Source organism: Vanacampus margaritifer, chromosome 1, assembly GCF_051991255.1.
Source record: "Vanacampus margaritifer isolate UIUO_Vmar chromosome 1, RoL_Vmar_1.0, whole genome shotgun sequence".
Classification (NCBI taxonomy): Eukaryota; Metazoa; Chordata; class Actinopteri; order Syngnathiformes; family Syngnathidae; genus Vanacampus; species Vanacampus margaritifer.
The window spans coordinates 23,411,010-23,428,977 of NC_135432.1; the positions used below are offsets into that span (position 1 = coordinate 23,411,010).

A 17,968-nucleotide genomic window follows, 5' to 3' on the forward strand; every position below is an offset into this window, starting at 1 on the left:
TTCATATTTCCCTCAAATTAGCATTCTTTCTTTTTTTTTTATTGCAAAAAAGCAACGTCTTGTATCTGAGAGAGGACATTTCTCTAAACTACAAGATTTTTCATATCTACGATGTGATACACTTGAGTGGAAAGGCTGTAGAGAAGAACAGAGACAAAGAAAAGCACATCTGTGCAACAAACACAGATGAGTGACTGGCAAAAAAGCCATGATTTGATATTAGGTTTAATGAGTGGAGGATGAAGAAAAGGCACAATTCCCCAGGCATGACATTGTGGCAGGGCAGTCCGATCGGCAATTCAAGTTTGGTAAGAAGAACAGCACCCTCGTCACAACCCACTCACCGTCTTGGTTGCCCCAGTCCCAGTCAGGTCCACGAACCACCTTAACCCCCTGGAAGATTCCTTTGAGGATGAACCGTGGGAGGTTCTGCCTTGGTGCCAAGCTTACTCTGTGATAAGAACACAGAGAGTCAGCTAAGAAAACTCTCGTAACTGTTATGTGAAATTGAAAGTGCAGCACGTTGTCCTAGAACACAATGCCCTCTCTCAGAAACACACCATGGTGAGCAAAAATAGGTCCTCTGTAATAAATGTATTAATACAGAGGGTAATTATCCATTACATAATTATGTGATTCATGTAACAGAGCAAAAAATATCTCTATACAGAATAGAAAGCATAAATCCAGTAAAGTAGGAAGATAACGCATAAAACGAATAAATGTCTTCCACACGATAAGAATATTTTACACTGCAACTCCTGTTTCATGTCATCCTAACTCATGGGTCTTGAACTCAAATTACGTGGGGGCTGCTGGAGATAGAGTCTGAGTGTGTCAGGGTCGCATCAAGTATTCCACAAAAAATGGGGTTCAAGTAAAAAAGTATAACTAATCCAATCTTCTCAATCTTTATTAATAACAGTTCAGTACAAATAATGGACGTTAAGATTGCTCTATTATCTCCCAGGTACTTTGCATACTCCTCATCATGTCATCTAGTTAATAAATGTGATTTCTTGAGCAACATAACTTTCTGTGTGCATTCAAGACATGTCAGGGGGACCCCTGTGCCCAACAAAAAGTCAAGTTAAGTTTATTTATATAGTCCTTATTCACAGAAGAGCCTCAAAGGGCTAAAAAATAAATTAAAAAAACACACACACACACACACATAACATTCCACCTAGCGTTTTTCTTAAAATTGGCTATTGTCGCCAACCTTTCTCGTCATTGCAGGTTTTGAAAAAGACATGATTGGCACTGGGTGAGAGAATATCTTTCCCTTCCACTTCCACTTCATGTCCTTCAGAATTAATGAAAGATGTCCTGAGCCTGAGCTATGGTAGCCCATAGGTGATTAAAAAAAACAATAACAAAAACATCCAAGCCGACAACACGGCAAAAAAGGTGGGGGCTGCACAAACATGAAACTTTGATGTCAAGTAGAGGGCAGCAAAATATCCTCTTGCAGGCAGCAAAAGACTCCCGGGCTGCGAGTTTGAGACCCCTATCCTAAGCTAATGGCACTTGCATCAATTAGGTTTGACAAAATATTGACTCATCATCCCGCTTCTAAAATGACACCCTTCTCTGATGCACTAAAAGCCAAAGATTAGATTATTATTCTTTCTGTCAAAGTGTCAACATAGTGTGGTGGTTTGTGGGAAGTAAGATGATGGCACACTGACAAACAGGATCAGCCCCCTCCCCCACAAAAAACAAAAACAGATAAAAAACATGCTCCCACAAGCAACACTATCCAAACCCTCAATAAAATATATATATATGCAGAGGCACACACAACAGTCATAAACACATACCTTATGGTAAAGATTTTATCAGATCTTGGTGCAAAGGAACTGCCTATTCCCATATTTTCTCAAAAAGATCAAACGCCAATGTTCATTTCAGCCGGATGATGTCACGGAACGGGTCATATTTAAAATCCAGTGTGGGGGGAAAAAAAACAAAAAAAAGTCCAGCAAGTATTGTCAATAAATGTCATCGAAGCTTTGCTGCTCAGATATCTCACTCGGATTTTCCCCTGCTTTGCATTAAAATGCTTGAGTTTGTCAATTACTTTCTCTCACAGGACAGACCTTGTCCAGTTTCCTAGAATCTACAGCAAGAGAAGGCAGCGAATCTCTGTGCGAGCTTTGACAGAGTTGTGCTGGGAATACTGTGCTTCTGAAGACAGATGCTTTGAGGCTAATCCTTGAAAGCAGAGCTTTAAGAGAGCAAGCAAGCTCAAGGCAAAGCACTGGCACCGCCTTAAACTCTTAAGTGGACCCAAGTTCACACCAGGCATCACAACGTCAAATATCTTTGTTGAATCCAGTTGAGCTACTTCACCGTGGCCCAGGTCACGTCAACATTCACAACTGTAATTCTTTCCCACTGTACAGTAGCTAGTCGCTATTTGTGCTATTCAACTGGCAAAACCAGATGCTACAAGGCACCGTTTCATGTACCAAGCATGCTGCGCAAACAAGAATGTGAGTGACACAAACTACTGTTCATTAGTTAAGCACATTCTTAGTACATAGTAAGAATGACAGCAATGAAATCTGCGAGCGGTGAAGAAGGGACCTTTGTATCCGCAAGCTTACCTTAAATTATTACGAGTTTGAATTTCCTGCACACCGAAACTCAAATCATTCGTAATTTTGTGTTGCATGTCTGTCTACTTTACGTAAACAAATGTTCTCATTCTCCTTTGACATAAATGTGTCTCTCCTTAAAATGGCAAGAAAACGTCCTAAGAATGAAGCTATGCGTCCACCAGAACGTGTCTGTTGTTCATAATTGCATTAATAAAACATGTTGTTTTTCAAATAGTCAACATTACCTATCACTGCATCTTATTTAGCCACAGATATTATGTGAATAATGTCACATTGGCTCAGATGCCTTAATAAAATGCAATGCTCGCATGACAACAAATAGGACACAAAGAGATCGGCATCTGTTTATTTCATGTCACTCAGTATACGACATTATCCAAACAGACATTCTGAGAAAGACAACAGCTCTAATTAAGGGATCAAGATTTCTAATCCAGAAAGACCAAATGTCACCTTTCTGACCAGACGGGATCACAGCAGTAAAGCTACAACTACTGTCCTAAGTCAGCCAAGGGTTATCTTAGATGAGCGAGCAGTGGAGCATTGAAAACTTTAAGACAATTGGTTGGTTTCACAACAAAAATGGATAAGCAAATGTCAGTTCACTATGTTGAATAGCATAGCAGCAATGAGAATCAGATGCATACGGTAACTTTGTTTTTTGGAGGGGGGGATCTTTCACTCATTGAAACGTCATTCATTCCATTCACAAGATATGTTAGGCAGTTTTTACGTCAGATGCCTTTCCTGAAGCAACCCATCCACAACATTGGCTGTGAAACAACCAATAGCGTAAAGAAAGGGTCATGCCATGTCTGAGCCATCCAGCCACTACAAAGATTAATTTCAAAAGGTTAAAGGTGGATTCATTTAATTTCTATTATTTCTTAATGAGAAACATCTAATTACAGTAAATCTGAATGAATGTAAATTCAAACTGGCATGCAGACTGTTTGAATTAAAGACCAAAAAAAAATGGGTAAAGGAGTAGCTTGAGCAAACAAAGGCATGCTGTCAGCTGGATGTGTTGTGAACGTGACTGTCGGTGGCGAACGGAAGAGAGCAGGTGGAGGTGTGCAGCTTGATATACAAGAGCAGGATTAAGCAGCGATAAATTCCCAGATGCTGCGTGCGGGTTGTTTGAGTGGAAGAGCCGATTAACTAACCGCAGAGCGACCATCTCATAAACATATGGCGCACACATGCTGTCTTGAGCAGTACAAATAAAATAAAAAATCGTAATATTTAGATGGAATAAATTGATTTGTGGTACACTGTGTACTAACCATTACATTACACATACGCGATATGTACTTAACATAGCAGTAGAGTTAAATGAAAGTACAACAAGGAGCACTACTGAAACCAAGCTAAAAGAGCTCGGTCCCATGACTGAGCCATTAATAAATGCTGCAGGGAGAATACAGTCTGATCTGGTGTGTGTACAAACTTGCACACCACACAGTACAGAACTTTTTCTCTTGCTTTCTTCCATTTCTGATAAAAAATGAAATTACTTTCATGTGATGCCCTGGCAGAATTACAACCAAAGATGTAGAGCAACAAGTATTGCATCTATGACAAAACCACACAAAGATTTTCACCTCCTAAAATCAACAGCAGTAGTTTATAAGAAATGCATATTGTTGAAAACTTTGACTTATTAGACCTTTGTTGCCACATATGAATTTAAGCCAAATCGTTTAGATATTATAGTTTCTTCTTCAAATTGTGTAAGCATGGGCAGGCCTCTATTGACTTGGTTGGGAGGTTAAAGTAACACTCCACAAATACAAAGGGCACTGCTGAGCCAAAAAACATTTCAAGCTCAGAGACAAATCAATATCTCTGATGAAAAACTGTGGTAGGGGACAAACTAAGCAATGTCAAACTGTTACATAACAGGTAGTAGAGGCAAGACCTGGAATTCTGTCATCAGGCTATTATTTGACGAGTCAAAATGCATCACGACTTTGTTAATTTAATACAAGGGTGTGTAAGAGCAAGCCTAAATTTGAATACTGGTACTTCAATTTATTTGACCACCTGTCAAAGGCAAGAGACCATCCAGCATCTTTATTTTTTTTTTAGGTGGACTTGTTCAATTTCATTGAGCTCTTGTCGCTTTACTTTTTTTTTTTTTTAAAGTACTTTATTTATAGATTTTCAGTGTAAAGAACTACCCTCCCCCCTACCCACTCCCAAGCCGAAAACAGGAAAATACACACAAAGGGCATACCGCAGATGGCAGATACATGGAGATGGGTACCGTAAAATCCCGAGCAAAACACACACCTGTATATGAAACAATCAAAATTTAAGCTATCAATGTCTCATCAATTCTCTGTGTTGTAAATGACAGTAAATCAACAACAAAACTAAATTACTGCTACAAAGTGTGAAGAGGATCTAAAAAAAAAATGATATGTGTTAGGCCCAATGGACCGACTACTATGCTTGGTCCCTAACCCCCGTGAATAGAAGGCTCACTGTACTGTGCATTCTTGCAGATAATACAATGTTTGGGAATTCTGATGTAAATGCGTAAACTATAATTTAAATACAAGAAAAAAAAAACAAGAGACCCTATGATCATATCAAGTTAAAGTGGTCCAATAATATGATTTAGAACAAATTATAATTATAATTTATTAGAATTTTTAATATGATTTGTGTGATTTCTTATTGTCACTACATACATGCTGACAGGCACAGAAAAGAAATGAAAAGTGGACCTGGAGCTGTAATGTTACAAACTATTATATACTATAAGAAAAATCTAGGTTATATATATCACCTCATTAAAATGAGCACAGGCCATCCAGCTGACATTCAGACAGTGCCCGCAGCAGTTTGGAGCATTTTGGTGAACTGATGCAGAAGAGTGCATTCTACAGGGAGAACTTAGGCCAGTAAATTTGGATACACAGGACACTTGGAATCAGCTCACCAAGCGTTTATGTACAGGCAGCAGCCCTTGTTGGTTAACATGAGCTAAATCTAACAGCCACAAACATCAGCACTTGTGATAATGGTGACTATAAATGCGAAGGTTTCTGAAGAATGTCACCACTTAATGAAATAGTCATTTTTAATATATATACACGGTTAAAGACACTATCTTGAAAATATATGTTTAAAATATACGCTGACTGTGCAATGCAAAAGACTTTGCGTGGAAAATGTTAAGAACGCGGGATGTGTGACCTGAATGTATAATCAGTTGTGACTGCATTTACCACTGTATTGGAGGTAAACAACTTCCGGGCAGTGAATTCATATGCACAAAATTTGTAGGAATCCGTAGAATCCTGCTGACTAACAAACTGTGATGAATTGAATAGCCTTAATGACAGACGTAACTGGAGTGCATTCCTCCATACAAAAATGGACAAAGCTGTCTGTAGGTAATCGAAGTTCAACACTTCTGACTCAAACAGGAGAGGCTCAATGACAACAAAATAAATGCAAGGCGATGAATGATCCTGCAGAAGGGGGGAGTCGAATACTTACGGCTGAGAATGCGCTGTCTCGTAACGCTCAAACGAGTGGCTCAGGTCATGTTTGTTGTTCATGTAGCAATGTGTGCACAGGTCATAGTCAAAGCACACTTTGCACTTCCATCGCATTCCCATGATGCCATGCTTCTTGCAGCTGTCGCAGATGATATTGGAGTGACGCACACCTGTGGGGAGTAGTTGGCGTAAATTCAGTAATGCAGGGCAAGGTTATTGATGCAGACTCGTCACACTGCTCTGCTCTTCCTCCTCAGTTCATTAAATGAAGGGCAAAGTTTGTCGCACAAGAATGGAGTAAAATGCTAATCACATTAATAAAGTGGGTGTCAGTTAGAGAGTGTCATCCTTTGTCATCCCTTGCATGCTGAAAATGCAACTCGCCGATTTTGCTGGCATGACAAGTCGAAAGCGCTTACCGATCTGAGCATTGTCATACAACAGCAAGTCGTAGGCAGACTGGTATCCAGTGCGGTAATTGGTCCTGGTGCCGCTGTCCCATTGAACGACCACCGTCTTGTCTGGGGTGGTGGTGCTGCCCTGCCGCCCGATCTCCACCACCGTCCCCACGTGGCCCTCGCCATCATCCTGGTTTCCCCATTTCCAGTCCGTGCCGCGAACTACCCGCATGCCCACCTCCATGCTGCCTCTACCGGGGCCCGGCCTCGGAGCTGCGCTCGATGGCCGACGCCTGGCAGCGCTGTCGCTTCCGCTGCGCCTCCGGGCCTTCCCACTGGCCCGCGCTGATGATAGTGCAGGCAGGGACGGTACCAGGGGGGTTTCCGGGAGCAGATCAGGGGTAACTGAAAAGAATAAATGCATAGTTTAAGCCGTAAAGCACTATCAATTTCCGTAACCATATGGCTCACCCATTTCTTCTTTTGTGAAAGTTAAACTAAAGTTTGTCGTGTTGTTGACTACATATCTGAGAGTTACTCATGGGAGGAACATTCATTCATTTAAATTTCAGTGGGTTTGTCTTTGCGGTTTGTATTATTCAAGGCTCATTAATGCTCTCTTCTAGAGAAAGAAGGGAGGTGCACATGACTGCTGCTAATCACAACCTGACTACACATACACACTCAAAAGATCTCTACATCAGAACAAAAAACAATGCAAACAGCAAAACCCGTTGGCCTACTATTATGCAATCTGCACAAAATGAATTTGCTATTTTTGTGTGAAAGCAGACTCCCACATGGCCCCAAAAATAAAAGCAAAACTAACATGAACAAGTTGTAACACTCTACAGATAGCTGATATTTATAGAACTCCCACATTCACACTATAGACTGATGACTTGATTTATTTGGAATGATGTCAACAGGAAATCAATAGCACTTATGGGAAAAACCAGTCAAAATATAGACCGGAACCTTTTCTATGAGCCCTTTTAATCACACAAGACCCAGAGGCATACATTCTACATCACACCCGCTCTTGGATCTGACAAATGTTCTACTGTAATGATGAGGTTTTTGTTTTTAAAATAAATGTAGTGAATAGTAAGGGGATTCATAAGAACGAGTAAATTTGTAAAACCACCCATAGATCATTTTTCAATGCAAGAGTGGAAAAGATAATTCATTACAGATTTTGTTGTTGTTACCCTATACCCTAGGGTAAATTTATGAGCATAACTGTATGGTGAGGAAAAAGGCCTATACAATCCCAAATATTGTGGCAATTGTTTTGATATTTTCAGGGATTGAAGTGGACATGAACAGAGATGTGCATGTGAATTTTCTTGACAATTCAAAGCATTTTTTTTGGGTCATTAAGCGACGTTTAGCTTTAATTTAGGGTTTTTCCTGGCTCAAAATGAGGCAGAGGTGGTATCGCCCTAACTATGATGGGTGACTACCGATACCAGGTATCCGTGCCAATGCCAGTCTTGTTTTAAGGTATCGCGACGTTACCGATACCATTAAGGGCCGACCTCCTGCAGCCATTGTACAATCAGGGACTAGAAATGAGAAATTATATAAACACAAAGCTGCCATTCATTTTTGGTTATTTTTAACTACAATCATTAAAAATTATTCCACTAGCAGTAGTATTAAATTATAAATATAGTTCAGCGTTGTTGTAAAACACTATTTTGTTTATTGTATATACTGTGTTTTTATGACTTTGGCGATGGCTGGTGCTTGGCACCTCTGCCTTACAACCAGGAAAAGGGCGTGTGCAACGGTTGCTCTGTGATCTGGTTCTTCTTCAGTACATTAAAGTAAAAAAAAGAAAAAGAAAGCTGTTTCAGGTCTTTCCGGTGCACTGCTGTTGATATTGCGCCTCCATAATGGCGCAACACTGCAACTGCAGTTAAAATATGTCGCTGCCGAGCTGAATCAACACAGCTGGAGTTCTGTGTTGAGCGATATCATGGGCTCAGGCTGGAGGTGGCAAGCAAATTAGGTGGCTGCCTCTGAATTTTGTACACAGGAAAAACCCTGGCTTTTGAACATGTACAGTTGTGCTTATAAGTTTACATAACCCTAGGTTATGTAAACATACTCATTTTAAACGTCTATCACATATCCAGAGTTTTCTCGAAAAACATTTTTGAAATAAATAAATTCTTCACCCACCCACCCTTCAAACAGGCCACCCACTGTGCTGTTCCGTCATTGTGTGCACGTGCAGAAGAAGAATAGCGGCCATGCACATGAAAAGATAAACAGGCTGGGGCTGGCACAGACAAGCAAAAGCCACACTATATTCAAGCAAGGACTCCCACACAACAAGTTCAAGTCTAAAATCCAGTGATGTAGCTTCATCTTCAGCTTTTATCCGTGATGCCGTTTCAAATTCAGAGATAGCAAGTGGTCATTGCATGTATGACATCCTATCCACTCTCCACAACAGGAAATGACAAAAGTGACTCCTGACTGCAAGCAAAAAGTGTGACCAAAGACATTTTTTCCTGTTAGTTCAATTGTCTTTTGTGTTGAAACACTGACAATGAGCTTCAAGTAAAAAGCCCTCACATCTCAGCGCTCATGCCTTCTAAACGGAAACCGCAGGCTCAATTTAGCTTTCAAGGTGACAGGATGACAGAGACAAAAATCATTTCCAGCTGATAAAACAAGACTCAGCGAGCCCTTTTTCAGAACAAATATAGTAACAAGTTATAAATATGCTTTTATAGTAACTTTTTAAGCATTTTCAAAAAGTTATGTGGATAGAGAAAGAGAACAATGTTGAAATGCAGCCTATTTACTATTACAACTTTCCAGGAGTCTAATTTAAATCAGTAAAACCTCCTAAAATGTCTTACAAAAAAAGTCATCACGTGTGACATATAAGATTTTAGCATATCCCATGAGCAACTACATGATTACCACCACAATAATTGGCTCTTTTTTTTTTGTTGGGGTGGTTGCAGCAGCTGGAACTGACACACGTTTCATGTTATGTTAAAAAGCAGCTCGCCTTTGGGAATGGGCTGTTCTCAGAAAACATGGTACACCACGTCCCGTGGATGGTGACCCAGCTCAAGGGTCAATATTTTTGAAGAGATCTAATAAACAACCTTAGTAAGAGTTGTGCTGTTTTTTTTTTTATCTGTGGATGTATTTTTATCTGTGAAGAATAGCTGCTGTGACTACTTCTACTAGACTTGTATAAGAGTTAAAATAAAAATAAAGTTAAAATTTGACTTATGATGGTAGTAACATTTTGACCATGGATAATTTCAATTAAAATTGTTCGCATGGAAAAAATTGTTTTGAATTTAGAAGAAATTGTACATAGACCTGGGATGTATTGTGCTTGGAGGTTCCATCATTTTTCTAAGAACCCAAGATGTGCAGCTAAATAACTATTTGAAGTGTTCCTGAGGTGGCTGAAGGCAGACTTGACCTTGATAAAAAATGTTACTACCCATGTGTGACTGTGGGTTAAGATTAGGAAGAGGTGGAGGATTAAAGATCTCAGCCATCAACAACAGATGGAGTGGCGCCTGTTGTCTATGCTGCAACCGGTAAGGATAACATCAAACTCTTCCACACACAAAAAAGAAGTAGACATGTGTTTGTCTACAACATGAACACATATGGCCGCACAAACACAGGCACTACTTGCTACTGAAATCACTACATTAGATTAAAGTAAAAGAACACCTGTCCATTAAAAACACTGTGAGGAGAAAATGTAGGAGGCAGCCCTACCATGTTCTTTGTAACTCAGTGTTTCCCACACCGTGTTAATACTTGGGCGGGCCACCCAAGTAAATTGGCCACCACCCAAGAAGTTTTCAAGAAAATCCATTAAATATATATTTAAAAAGAGAAAAAAAACGTGTTGGGACCGGATATACCGCATGTAATGTTAGTTTGCCGTCACTCACTTGTGGATCGTGAAGCTAGAGTAGACGTAGTAACAGGACTGAGACCCACCTCCTGTCCAACCCGCCTCCCATCCCCACCGAGTCCATCCACCCAAGTAGATTTCAAATCTGTGGGAAACACTGTAACTCATCCTAAATGTTCTTCCTCCACACTTAACTCATCCTAGTATGGCCAAATCATTGGATGCAAACTCGAGATTAAGGGGGACTGACGACTAAAGACATGTTATAGACAATTGAATGTAGTACTCAACTATGGACTGTTAAACTGTTTTACTACCATTTTCAGGGCGTGGCTAAAATTGTGCCACGCGATGCACTTTGGAGTCCAGCATGAGTCACCTCTCCTCCACTAATTAAGAACTTGTGCGCCTCTGTTTGCTTCAGCAGTTATCCGGCACAGCTGTAATGAGCAATTAGCAAGCTAGCTACGCCTACATCCCAAAAACACATCTGCTGTGCGGGTCGGCGTGGCTGCTTTAGAGCGCCTCGTTGCACGTCCACGTCATGGAGGGAAAGCAAGAGTGACTGCTGCGTTTGTGTTTTCCTTGCAAACATTGCCAAATGTAATTAAAAATCCTTCATATGTCACATTAACATACAAAGATTATGCATTACTCACAGTCATTATGTAGCCCAATTGTGTTGTGCATTTAGCTAGCTTACAACCCAAAACTTCATCTTCCCTTCAGATATTCAAACATGCAGTTATGTGTAGGCATAAGAGCGATGCGAGACAAAGTTGCATCTATTTTTCACAGGTTGTAGCAGAGGAATTTGATTGCCAACAGAGTTGAACAGGACGAGGTCTCAGCATATTCAGTGGACACAACCACAGTGTCTGATAGCAAAGAGAACATCTTGATTTTTCATGAGCTTCATTTTATATACTTGCTGATTATTTTTAATAATTATGCTCAGCGTTAATGACCTACTTTGTAGTGTGTCAAATTTTCTTTATTTTTGCTTTACTGGGATTTACGGGAATGGATGAATTCATCTCTAACTATTTTTTTGTCTCTGTATTTTATTATGGATGTGGTGTTTAATTGCAGAGGTGGGCATCGTCGTTGACTGGAATTAATGATTGATGGAAGTGCCCACCTTTTGGCGTGTGCTTCAGCACTTTCAATGAATGCTTGATAATGCGAAGCTTTGAAAAAAAAATGCACAGACTGAGCACCGAGTGAAGCAAGATTACTTCTGTCGATTGCGGTGAGTACACACGGTCCTTCTCAATCTGTGTATTTCTGTGAGGCTTCACATTATCAAGCATTCGCTGAAAGTGCTGAAGCACACGCCAATAGGTGGGCACTTCCGTCAAACATCAATTCCAGTCAATGAAGATGCCCACCTCTGTTTAGTTGCCTGTTAACCCAATCAATGTAAAAATAATTAATTACTTAAGGACAATAGGATTGCATCAACCATTGATTTGAAAAGCTGTGAAAGAATTCATACAAAATTAAGATACTTTATTTACATACTGTGAACTGTTAAATCGATCACACACCCATTTGGAAATCACAATGGGATTAAGAAGCACACTGAGCTACTCATTATAACCAATGATTAGCCAAAAATAAATGACTGAGTGGGCGTAGTAGCAGTAGTTAAGACCTTGCTTGCTTTGAAGTGATTAAAACAGGGTTTGTGTTAGCGACTTAGTGATGGGACGAACAACACTGGCGCGCCAGCACTGTGCCGAGTGCGCAAGTGTGAAACCCCGTATCGGCGCGTGTATCGCTTTAATAAAAAAAATCACGTGACCGAAAAAGGAAGTGTGTCGTTTGGATGTGCCGCGCCAAATTGTATTTATAGGTAGACAAACTGTATCAACACGTTGCGCGTTTGTTGGATGGAGAGGAAACTGTTTTCTGTTGCTGTAAATTTACCTGTGCCTGTTGGATTTTTGTTTGTTTCCACTCATGGATCGTTGTAGAAAAATCATTTTGATCTTTTGACGCCACATAAGGTAAATCTTTCCCTACTTTGGGCATTGTTTACTGTTATTTTTTTTTAATTAAATGTGTCTACTCGCCTTAGAGCAATCACACTTCAAAAACTTTTGTTTCTCAATAAAAATGTATGACAGAATCTGTTTTTAGTGTGTTATTACATATGGTTTAAAACTTTTAACAAAATCCCATACAGAAGTTAAACATTTTAACTTTTACTATTTATTTTATTACATACAAATTTGCTATATTTTACAAGCAAACTCATATGAGCATCTAATAAACAACTTAACTCAGCAAGCAAATGGACCAACTGAAATTATACAAAGATGAGATCATATTTTAAGTAAAAGACTAGCAAGTGAATAAATAAAATTTATGAAATTTATTTTATAAATATAAATTCATAAGCTAATAAGGTTTACAGCATGCACGTTTTACCATCTTATTTTCATTTTGTTTATCTGCAATGATTTTAGATCTACAGCAGAGGTCACTATTGAGTGACCAACACAGTGTCAATACAGTGTCAATACAGTTTGTCTAATGTGTCAATACACTCCTTGAGGTATCATCGTCCCCATCACTAGGCCTAGCGTGTCAGTGCAAAGATGACACACACGTCCCTGCTACTGTTTAAGTCGGTCAAGTGTTCTAGAAGGCCGCAAAGTGGTGCCGCACACAATGAGAAGATATATGACATGTTTGTCACTCTTGATACAAGCAGGCTTGTCTCGGCACACTGGTAATAATCAGTGTGCTGCTCTGAAATGGAAAATGAATCATGCGTGTGCAGGTGTGAAGCACGTGGCTTTCATCCACTAATTCGGCCTTTTGTTTTTATACACCACTGACACTGGATGCAAAATCCTTTGCAATCTTCACACATCAATCTTTTGCGTTTAAAAAAGAAAGAAAGAAAAAAGCGGTTGGAACTGGTTTATGTCAGAATTGCCTTGTGGCCAGGGGACTTTGAAAAAAATCAATACAGGCCTTGAGTAAATAACACATTTGAAAACATTTCTTCACAAGGGTGACAGGGCTAAAATAAGACCCTACACTCCCTATTTCATGCTGCACTGAAACGTCCATATACAGTATGTCAACATTTTCCAGGTCGATGGGCTACAGCAAAAGACTTTAAAAAGCAACTCCAGTTTCAGTAAACGGTGTCAAACCTTTAAGAACAACGGGAGCATACATAAGCATGTTTAGAACTTATTCTCATGGATTGTCATACTCACTCCCCATGGTCTTTAGGCCACTTTTCAACATATCAGGCAGGTGAATTCCCGTGTGCCGTGACAGCGCCATTTATTCCAGGAAGGACAACACAGAACCATATATCAGAGCACTGTGCGGCATGCAGTCCCTGTCACAAATGGGGGAGTGAAACCTCTGTGGTGCGGTCTTTTTGTATTTGGTTTGCTGTGAACCTTGCCCTTTGTTTTTGGAACACGCAGCTTTCCCTCTCTCAACACCCCCCCACCCCACCCCACCCCTGAACCCCCTCCCCACCCCCACTGACAGATGTTGCTCAAGGACATCACAAAGCTGATGTCTTATTTATAAAAGCCATGGTAAAAAAAAAAAATTAAAACATGCAATTATGTCACACAAAAAGACTGTCACCCAAGTCAACTTGCTTTTGAATTCTAATGATGTACTGTAAAGTACCTTTTGTGACCATTTTTTTCTTGTTTCCAAGTCAACATCGAGTCACATGCTGCTCCTTGCACATTCAACTCTCGTCTGAACTAGCATCACCTGAATGACAAAAAGATTACAACAGTACAGGAGGAAGTTTATTAATAAAAGTTAGGGTTAGGTTTAGGCTGGCCAATATGGCCTAAAACTGGAATGGAATATATATAAATTAAGTGTGAAAATAATTCTTAATGGTTCATAATAGTCCTTTAGCAAGGGTTTTCTCCTTGTAGTTGTGGAATTTTCAGCAGTTAGGCGAGATGAATGAAACAGTCTGGAAAACAATTTGTCTTTTTTTTGGGGGGGGAGGGGCACTCTACAAGATAGTGGTCTGTGAGAGAGTGCGCAGTAAGAATCATGGGAACATTTTTTATGCTGTATCTTTAGCTAAACACGAAAGCAAGCAGTTTGTTCCGAGCAGGCTTACCAGTCAAGGTCACTTCGATATCGCTTCAGGTACAAGCAGTGAAAAGCTCATCGTTGAAGAAAATGCAGGTGTCTACAATACAGTATAAAATTATGTTAATACATGCTAAATAACTATTTTCCATAACATTGTATAACAAGAGAAAACCTGACAGTCTTGAAAAAAAAAAAAGAACTGCGTTCAAGTATTAACTCGTTCACAGACGTTGACGAAGCAAAAATACACGATGGCCAGTTTGAATTTTGCCGAAAGGTGAAAGATTTTCATGCCTGGCCCCTGACAAACTACTTCGGGGTGTTGTGGGTCATTATCTTTCTGCATGATGAAGGATTATCAAGGCTGCCTTTTGTCTGACTTAACTCCCCTGGGCATTGATTCGATCACAACTGCACTGTTCTGGTTTCTGTCAGGTCATCATGCGTTACATCATTGTTGAATGGGAAAAAAAATAGAATATCCCAGAGAAAGCTAATGTTTCTTTCTCCAAAATGTAGCCATTCCTTCACTCTGAATTTTATTTTATTTTTTCCAAATTTAATGGCACCAGTCCATAAAACGATACTAGAATATTTGAGGCTCAAACATCTACGTTCCTTTCCTCTGTACTTTTTGGCAAATTCTATCCTGACCATCCAATTCTTCTTATTATTGAGTAGTTTGCATCTTCTGATGTAGCCTCTGGACCTTTGTTCATGATGTCCTCCATGAAAATTTCATGTGACACCTTCACTCCTGCCCTCTGGATGTTATTGCTGATTTCACTAATGATTGTTTCCCGGGTCCTTCTTTACAAAATGTTTGTCGTCAACTGCAATTCGTTTGCTTGGTCCATCTGTTTAAAGTCTATTACTTAGAACTAGGGATGCACGATAATACCGGTGGCCGATAATTATCGACCAATTTGACGTCAAACAGATAAAACAGATAATAAAGAAAGCTGCCGATAATTATGAGCAATTATCAACCAATTTGACGTCATACAGATAAACTAGATAATAAAGAAATCTGCCGATAATAATAGACATGCCACGTTCTATTGTGGTTGTGGCTCAAGTTGTGCCCAACTCCTATGGTGGTGTTGCATATTTGTGACGTCATAATGCGCACGACCTTGTGTTCACGGAAGATGCATCATGGCGACATGGCTTTCTTTTCTGTGTTGCATTTTTAAAACATGACTGTTTTGTTTTGGCAAACTCAAAATGAGTTACTGGTTGTCTTTGAAGCAGAGATATCAATACAATGCTGCTTCATGGTTCTTTACACAATGCTTCAATGTATTTGTACACGTTAGGACTTGAAAGTATATTTGTATTCAAGTTCATTTTGCAAACAATTATCGGCTCACTTATCGGTTATCGACATCGGCACTTCCTTAATTATTGGTTTATCGGTATTGGTTGAAAATAGCATTAGCGTGCATCCCTACTTAGAACGCAAGCAGTTTTCCTCTTTGGGACATTTCAAATGGTTCTACTGGCTATGGCCAATGATGTTGTGCAAAGGCTATGAATGTTCTTCCCTCTTTTTCCAGCTTCAAAATTGCTCAAGCAAATCCCAAATCTCACACTGAACGCAGACATTTGTTTGAATAATCCTTGTAAAAGGACACACCTCGGCAAGAAAACACACCTGTCAGTCACATGTACCAACACTTTTGCTTAGGTGAAAAATGTGTAACAGATGCATCTAGTCAAGTCAAGTCAATTATCTATTTGCTTTCAACACAAGGGGGTGGCCGCAGTGAGTGTCAGCTGTTAAACTTGACACGCCATTTCCATACTTGTTGCATTCAGCCTCTATTGCACCTCTGATACTATCTCAAAAGGCAGCATATTCACAGGTGGACTTCAGGCCTCCACCTATACTGGTATTTACACACAACAGATTGTGCCGGAAGAAAATTGCTAACCTAGATAGCCACACTGAAAGCAGCTAATAAGCTGCCCGTATACTGTACTACAAAACAATTTAATAATATCCACAAAATGTTATTCTCAGTATGCCCCCAAGAGGCTATAAAACCAAACACAACATATTTTACTAGCATGACTCCTTGAAGTCCCTGATAAATGCCAGCTGCCCAGTTCTGAACATGGAACTTTTCACCATATTTGAAATTGGGGTTAAGTTAGTAATTTGTGGTAACTGTGCAGTTGGCACAGCATTGAGCTGTGCAACAGTTTTGTTTAGGCCCGTGTGAGCTGACTAATAACTTCTCCTCCCTATTATTCATACACCAGAAACCTGATGCACCAAATGCAAAACCAAATGCAACCTAACTAACATTATTCTCTGGTTTGTTAGAAAAGGAAAGCCATAAAAGACAGAACAGAAAGGTAGCATGACCTGCATGAGAGGTAAACCTCAAACTCAAACGCACAGGCCAATTGCAACAATAAAGCCACGAGAGTCATTGTTGACAAATATAGCATTGTAACATAAGACAAGACAGTAACCTCGTGACAGCTGAAAAATAAACAGCAGCTACAAAAGGTATCAAGGTTGCAGGTATTTATATCGACCCACTAACTTCCCTTCCTGGATAATGACTCATTCCCTCCCACGCTACTGTAATTACAGTATATAGTGTATTGCAATATGCTCTGGTTCCGCACCATCCTTTCCCCATATTTCCTCTTTTGATTGCTAACCAAAGTATGTGTTTTATGGTTATGGCTCTGATCGATAGCTACAGATCGTGATCGGACGATTTCTGTGTTGAAAAAGGTGATCGACATACGTTAAACGATACCTTTCACTGCCAATCACAAAAACTGATCACTTGCAGCTTGAACTTTGCAGCCTGCAGCTAACTAGAGTGTGCAGTGTAGCGTCCCCTCTACTTTTCCTTTATACTGCAGTTACAGACCAAACCAGTAGTGAGTTGTGACTGAATCATAATAAATGTGTTTGCATTTTCTGCGCTGACAATTTGAAATGATGTTTAGTTTTTATATAATAAAGTGCTAGGAATTTTTTATTTTTTATTCTAACTTATCGATTAATTTTTAAAAAAAGTGAAAGATTATCGATTATTGAAATAATCTTCAACAAGTATCTCTAAAACTGAAAAATGTGTAGCCGATCTCATTCATAGACAATCGTTTCGGAATCAGCAGCATAAAATTCTGATCGGAATCAGAACCCCCACTAATTTGTTATCGTTCAATCATTTTATTGTGTTTTCCATATAAAATGTGTTTCATTAATATATTGACAAAAAGACAAATGCTATATCAGACATATACCCTTGTCGGGAGGAAAATATGTACAGTGGAACCTTGGAGTTTGAACGTCTCGGAACTCGTACAAATTGTACTTCAACCAAAAAATCTGAGAAAAAATGCCTCGGAGTTTGAACTCATTTTCGGAGTTTGAACGCC

The 17,968-nt window shown here is 39.6% G+C and overlaps 1 protein-coding gene across 4 annotated transcripts in view; it reads right to left on the reverse strand.

The window, feature by feature from the left end:
- The window catches only part of mib2 (MIB E3 ubiquitin protein ligase 2), a 49,304-nt gene that overhangs the window by 19,642 nt on the left and 11,694 nt on the right, over window positions 1–17,968 (reverse strand). Inside the window, exons 2-6 of one of the 4 annotated variants that reach the window (XM_077585170.1) lie at window positions 14,583–14,654; window positions 14,126–14,215; window positions 6,562–6,945; window positions 6,141–6,312; window positions 345–451 (exon numbers count right to left, since the gene is read on the reverse strand). In XM_077585170.1, coding sequence (XP_077441296.1) covers window positions 345–451; window positions 6,141–6,312; window positions 6,562–6,945; window positions 14,126–14,138 — 676 coding nt within the window. In that variant the 5' untranslated portion in view covers window positions 14,139–14,215; window positions 14,583–14,654. Of the gene's footprint in view, window positions 1–344; window positions 452–1,823; window positions 2,371–6,140; window positions 6,313–6,561; window positions 6,946–13,692; window positions 13,841–14,125; window positions 14,216–14,582; window positions 14,655–17,968 lie in introns of those variants that run through there. The other 3 variants (XM_077585163.1, XM_077585179.1, XM_077585186.1) reach the window with 3 other exon arrangements.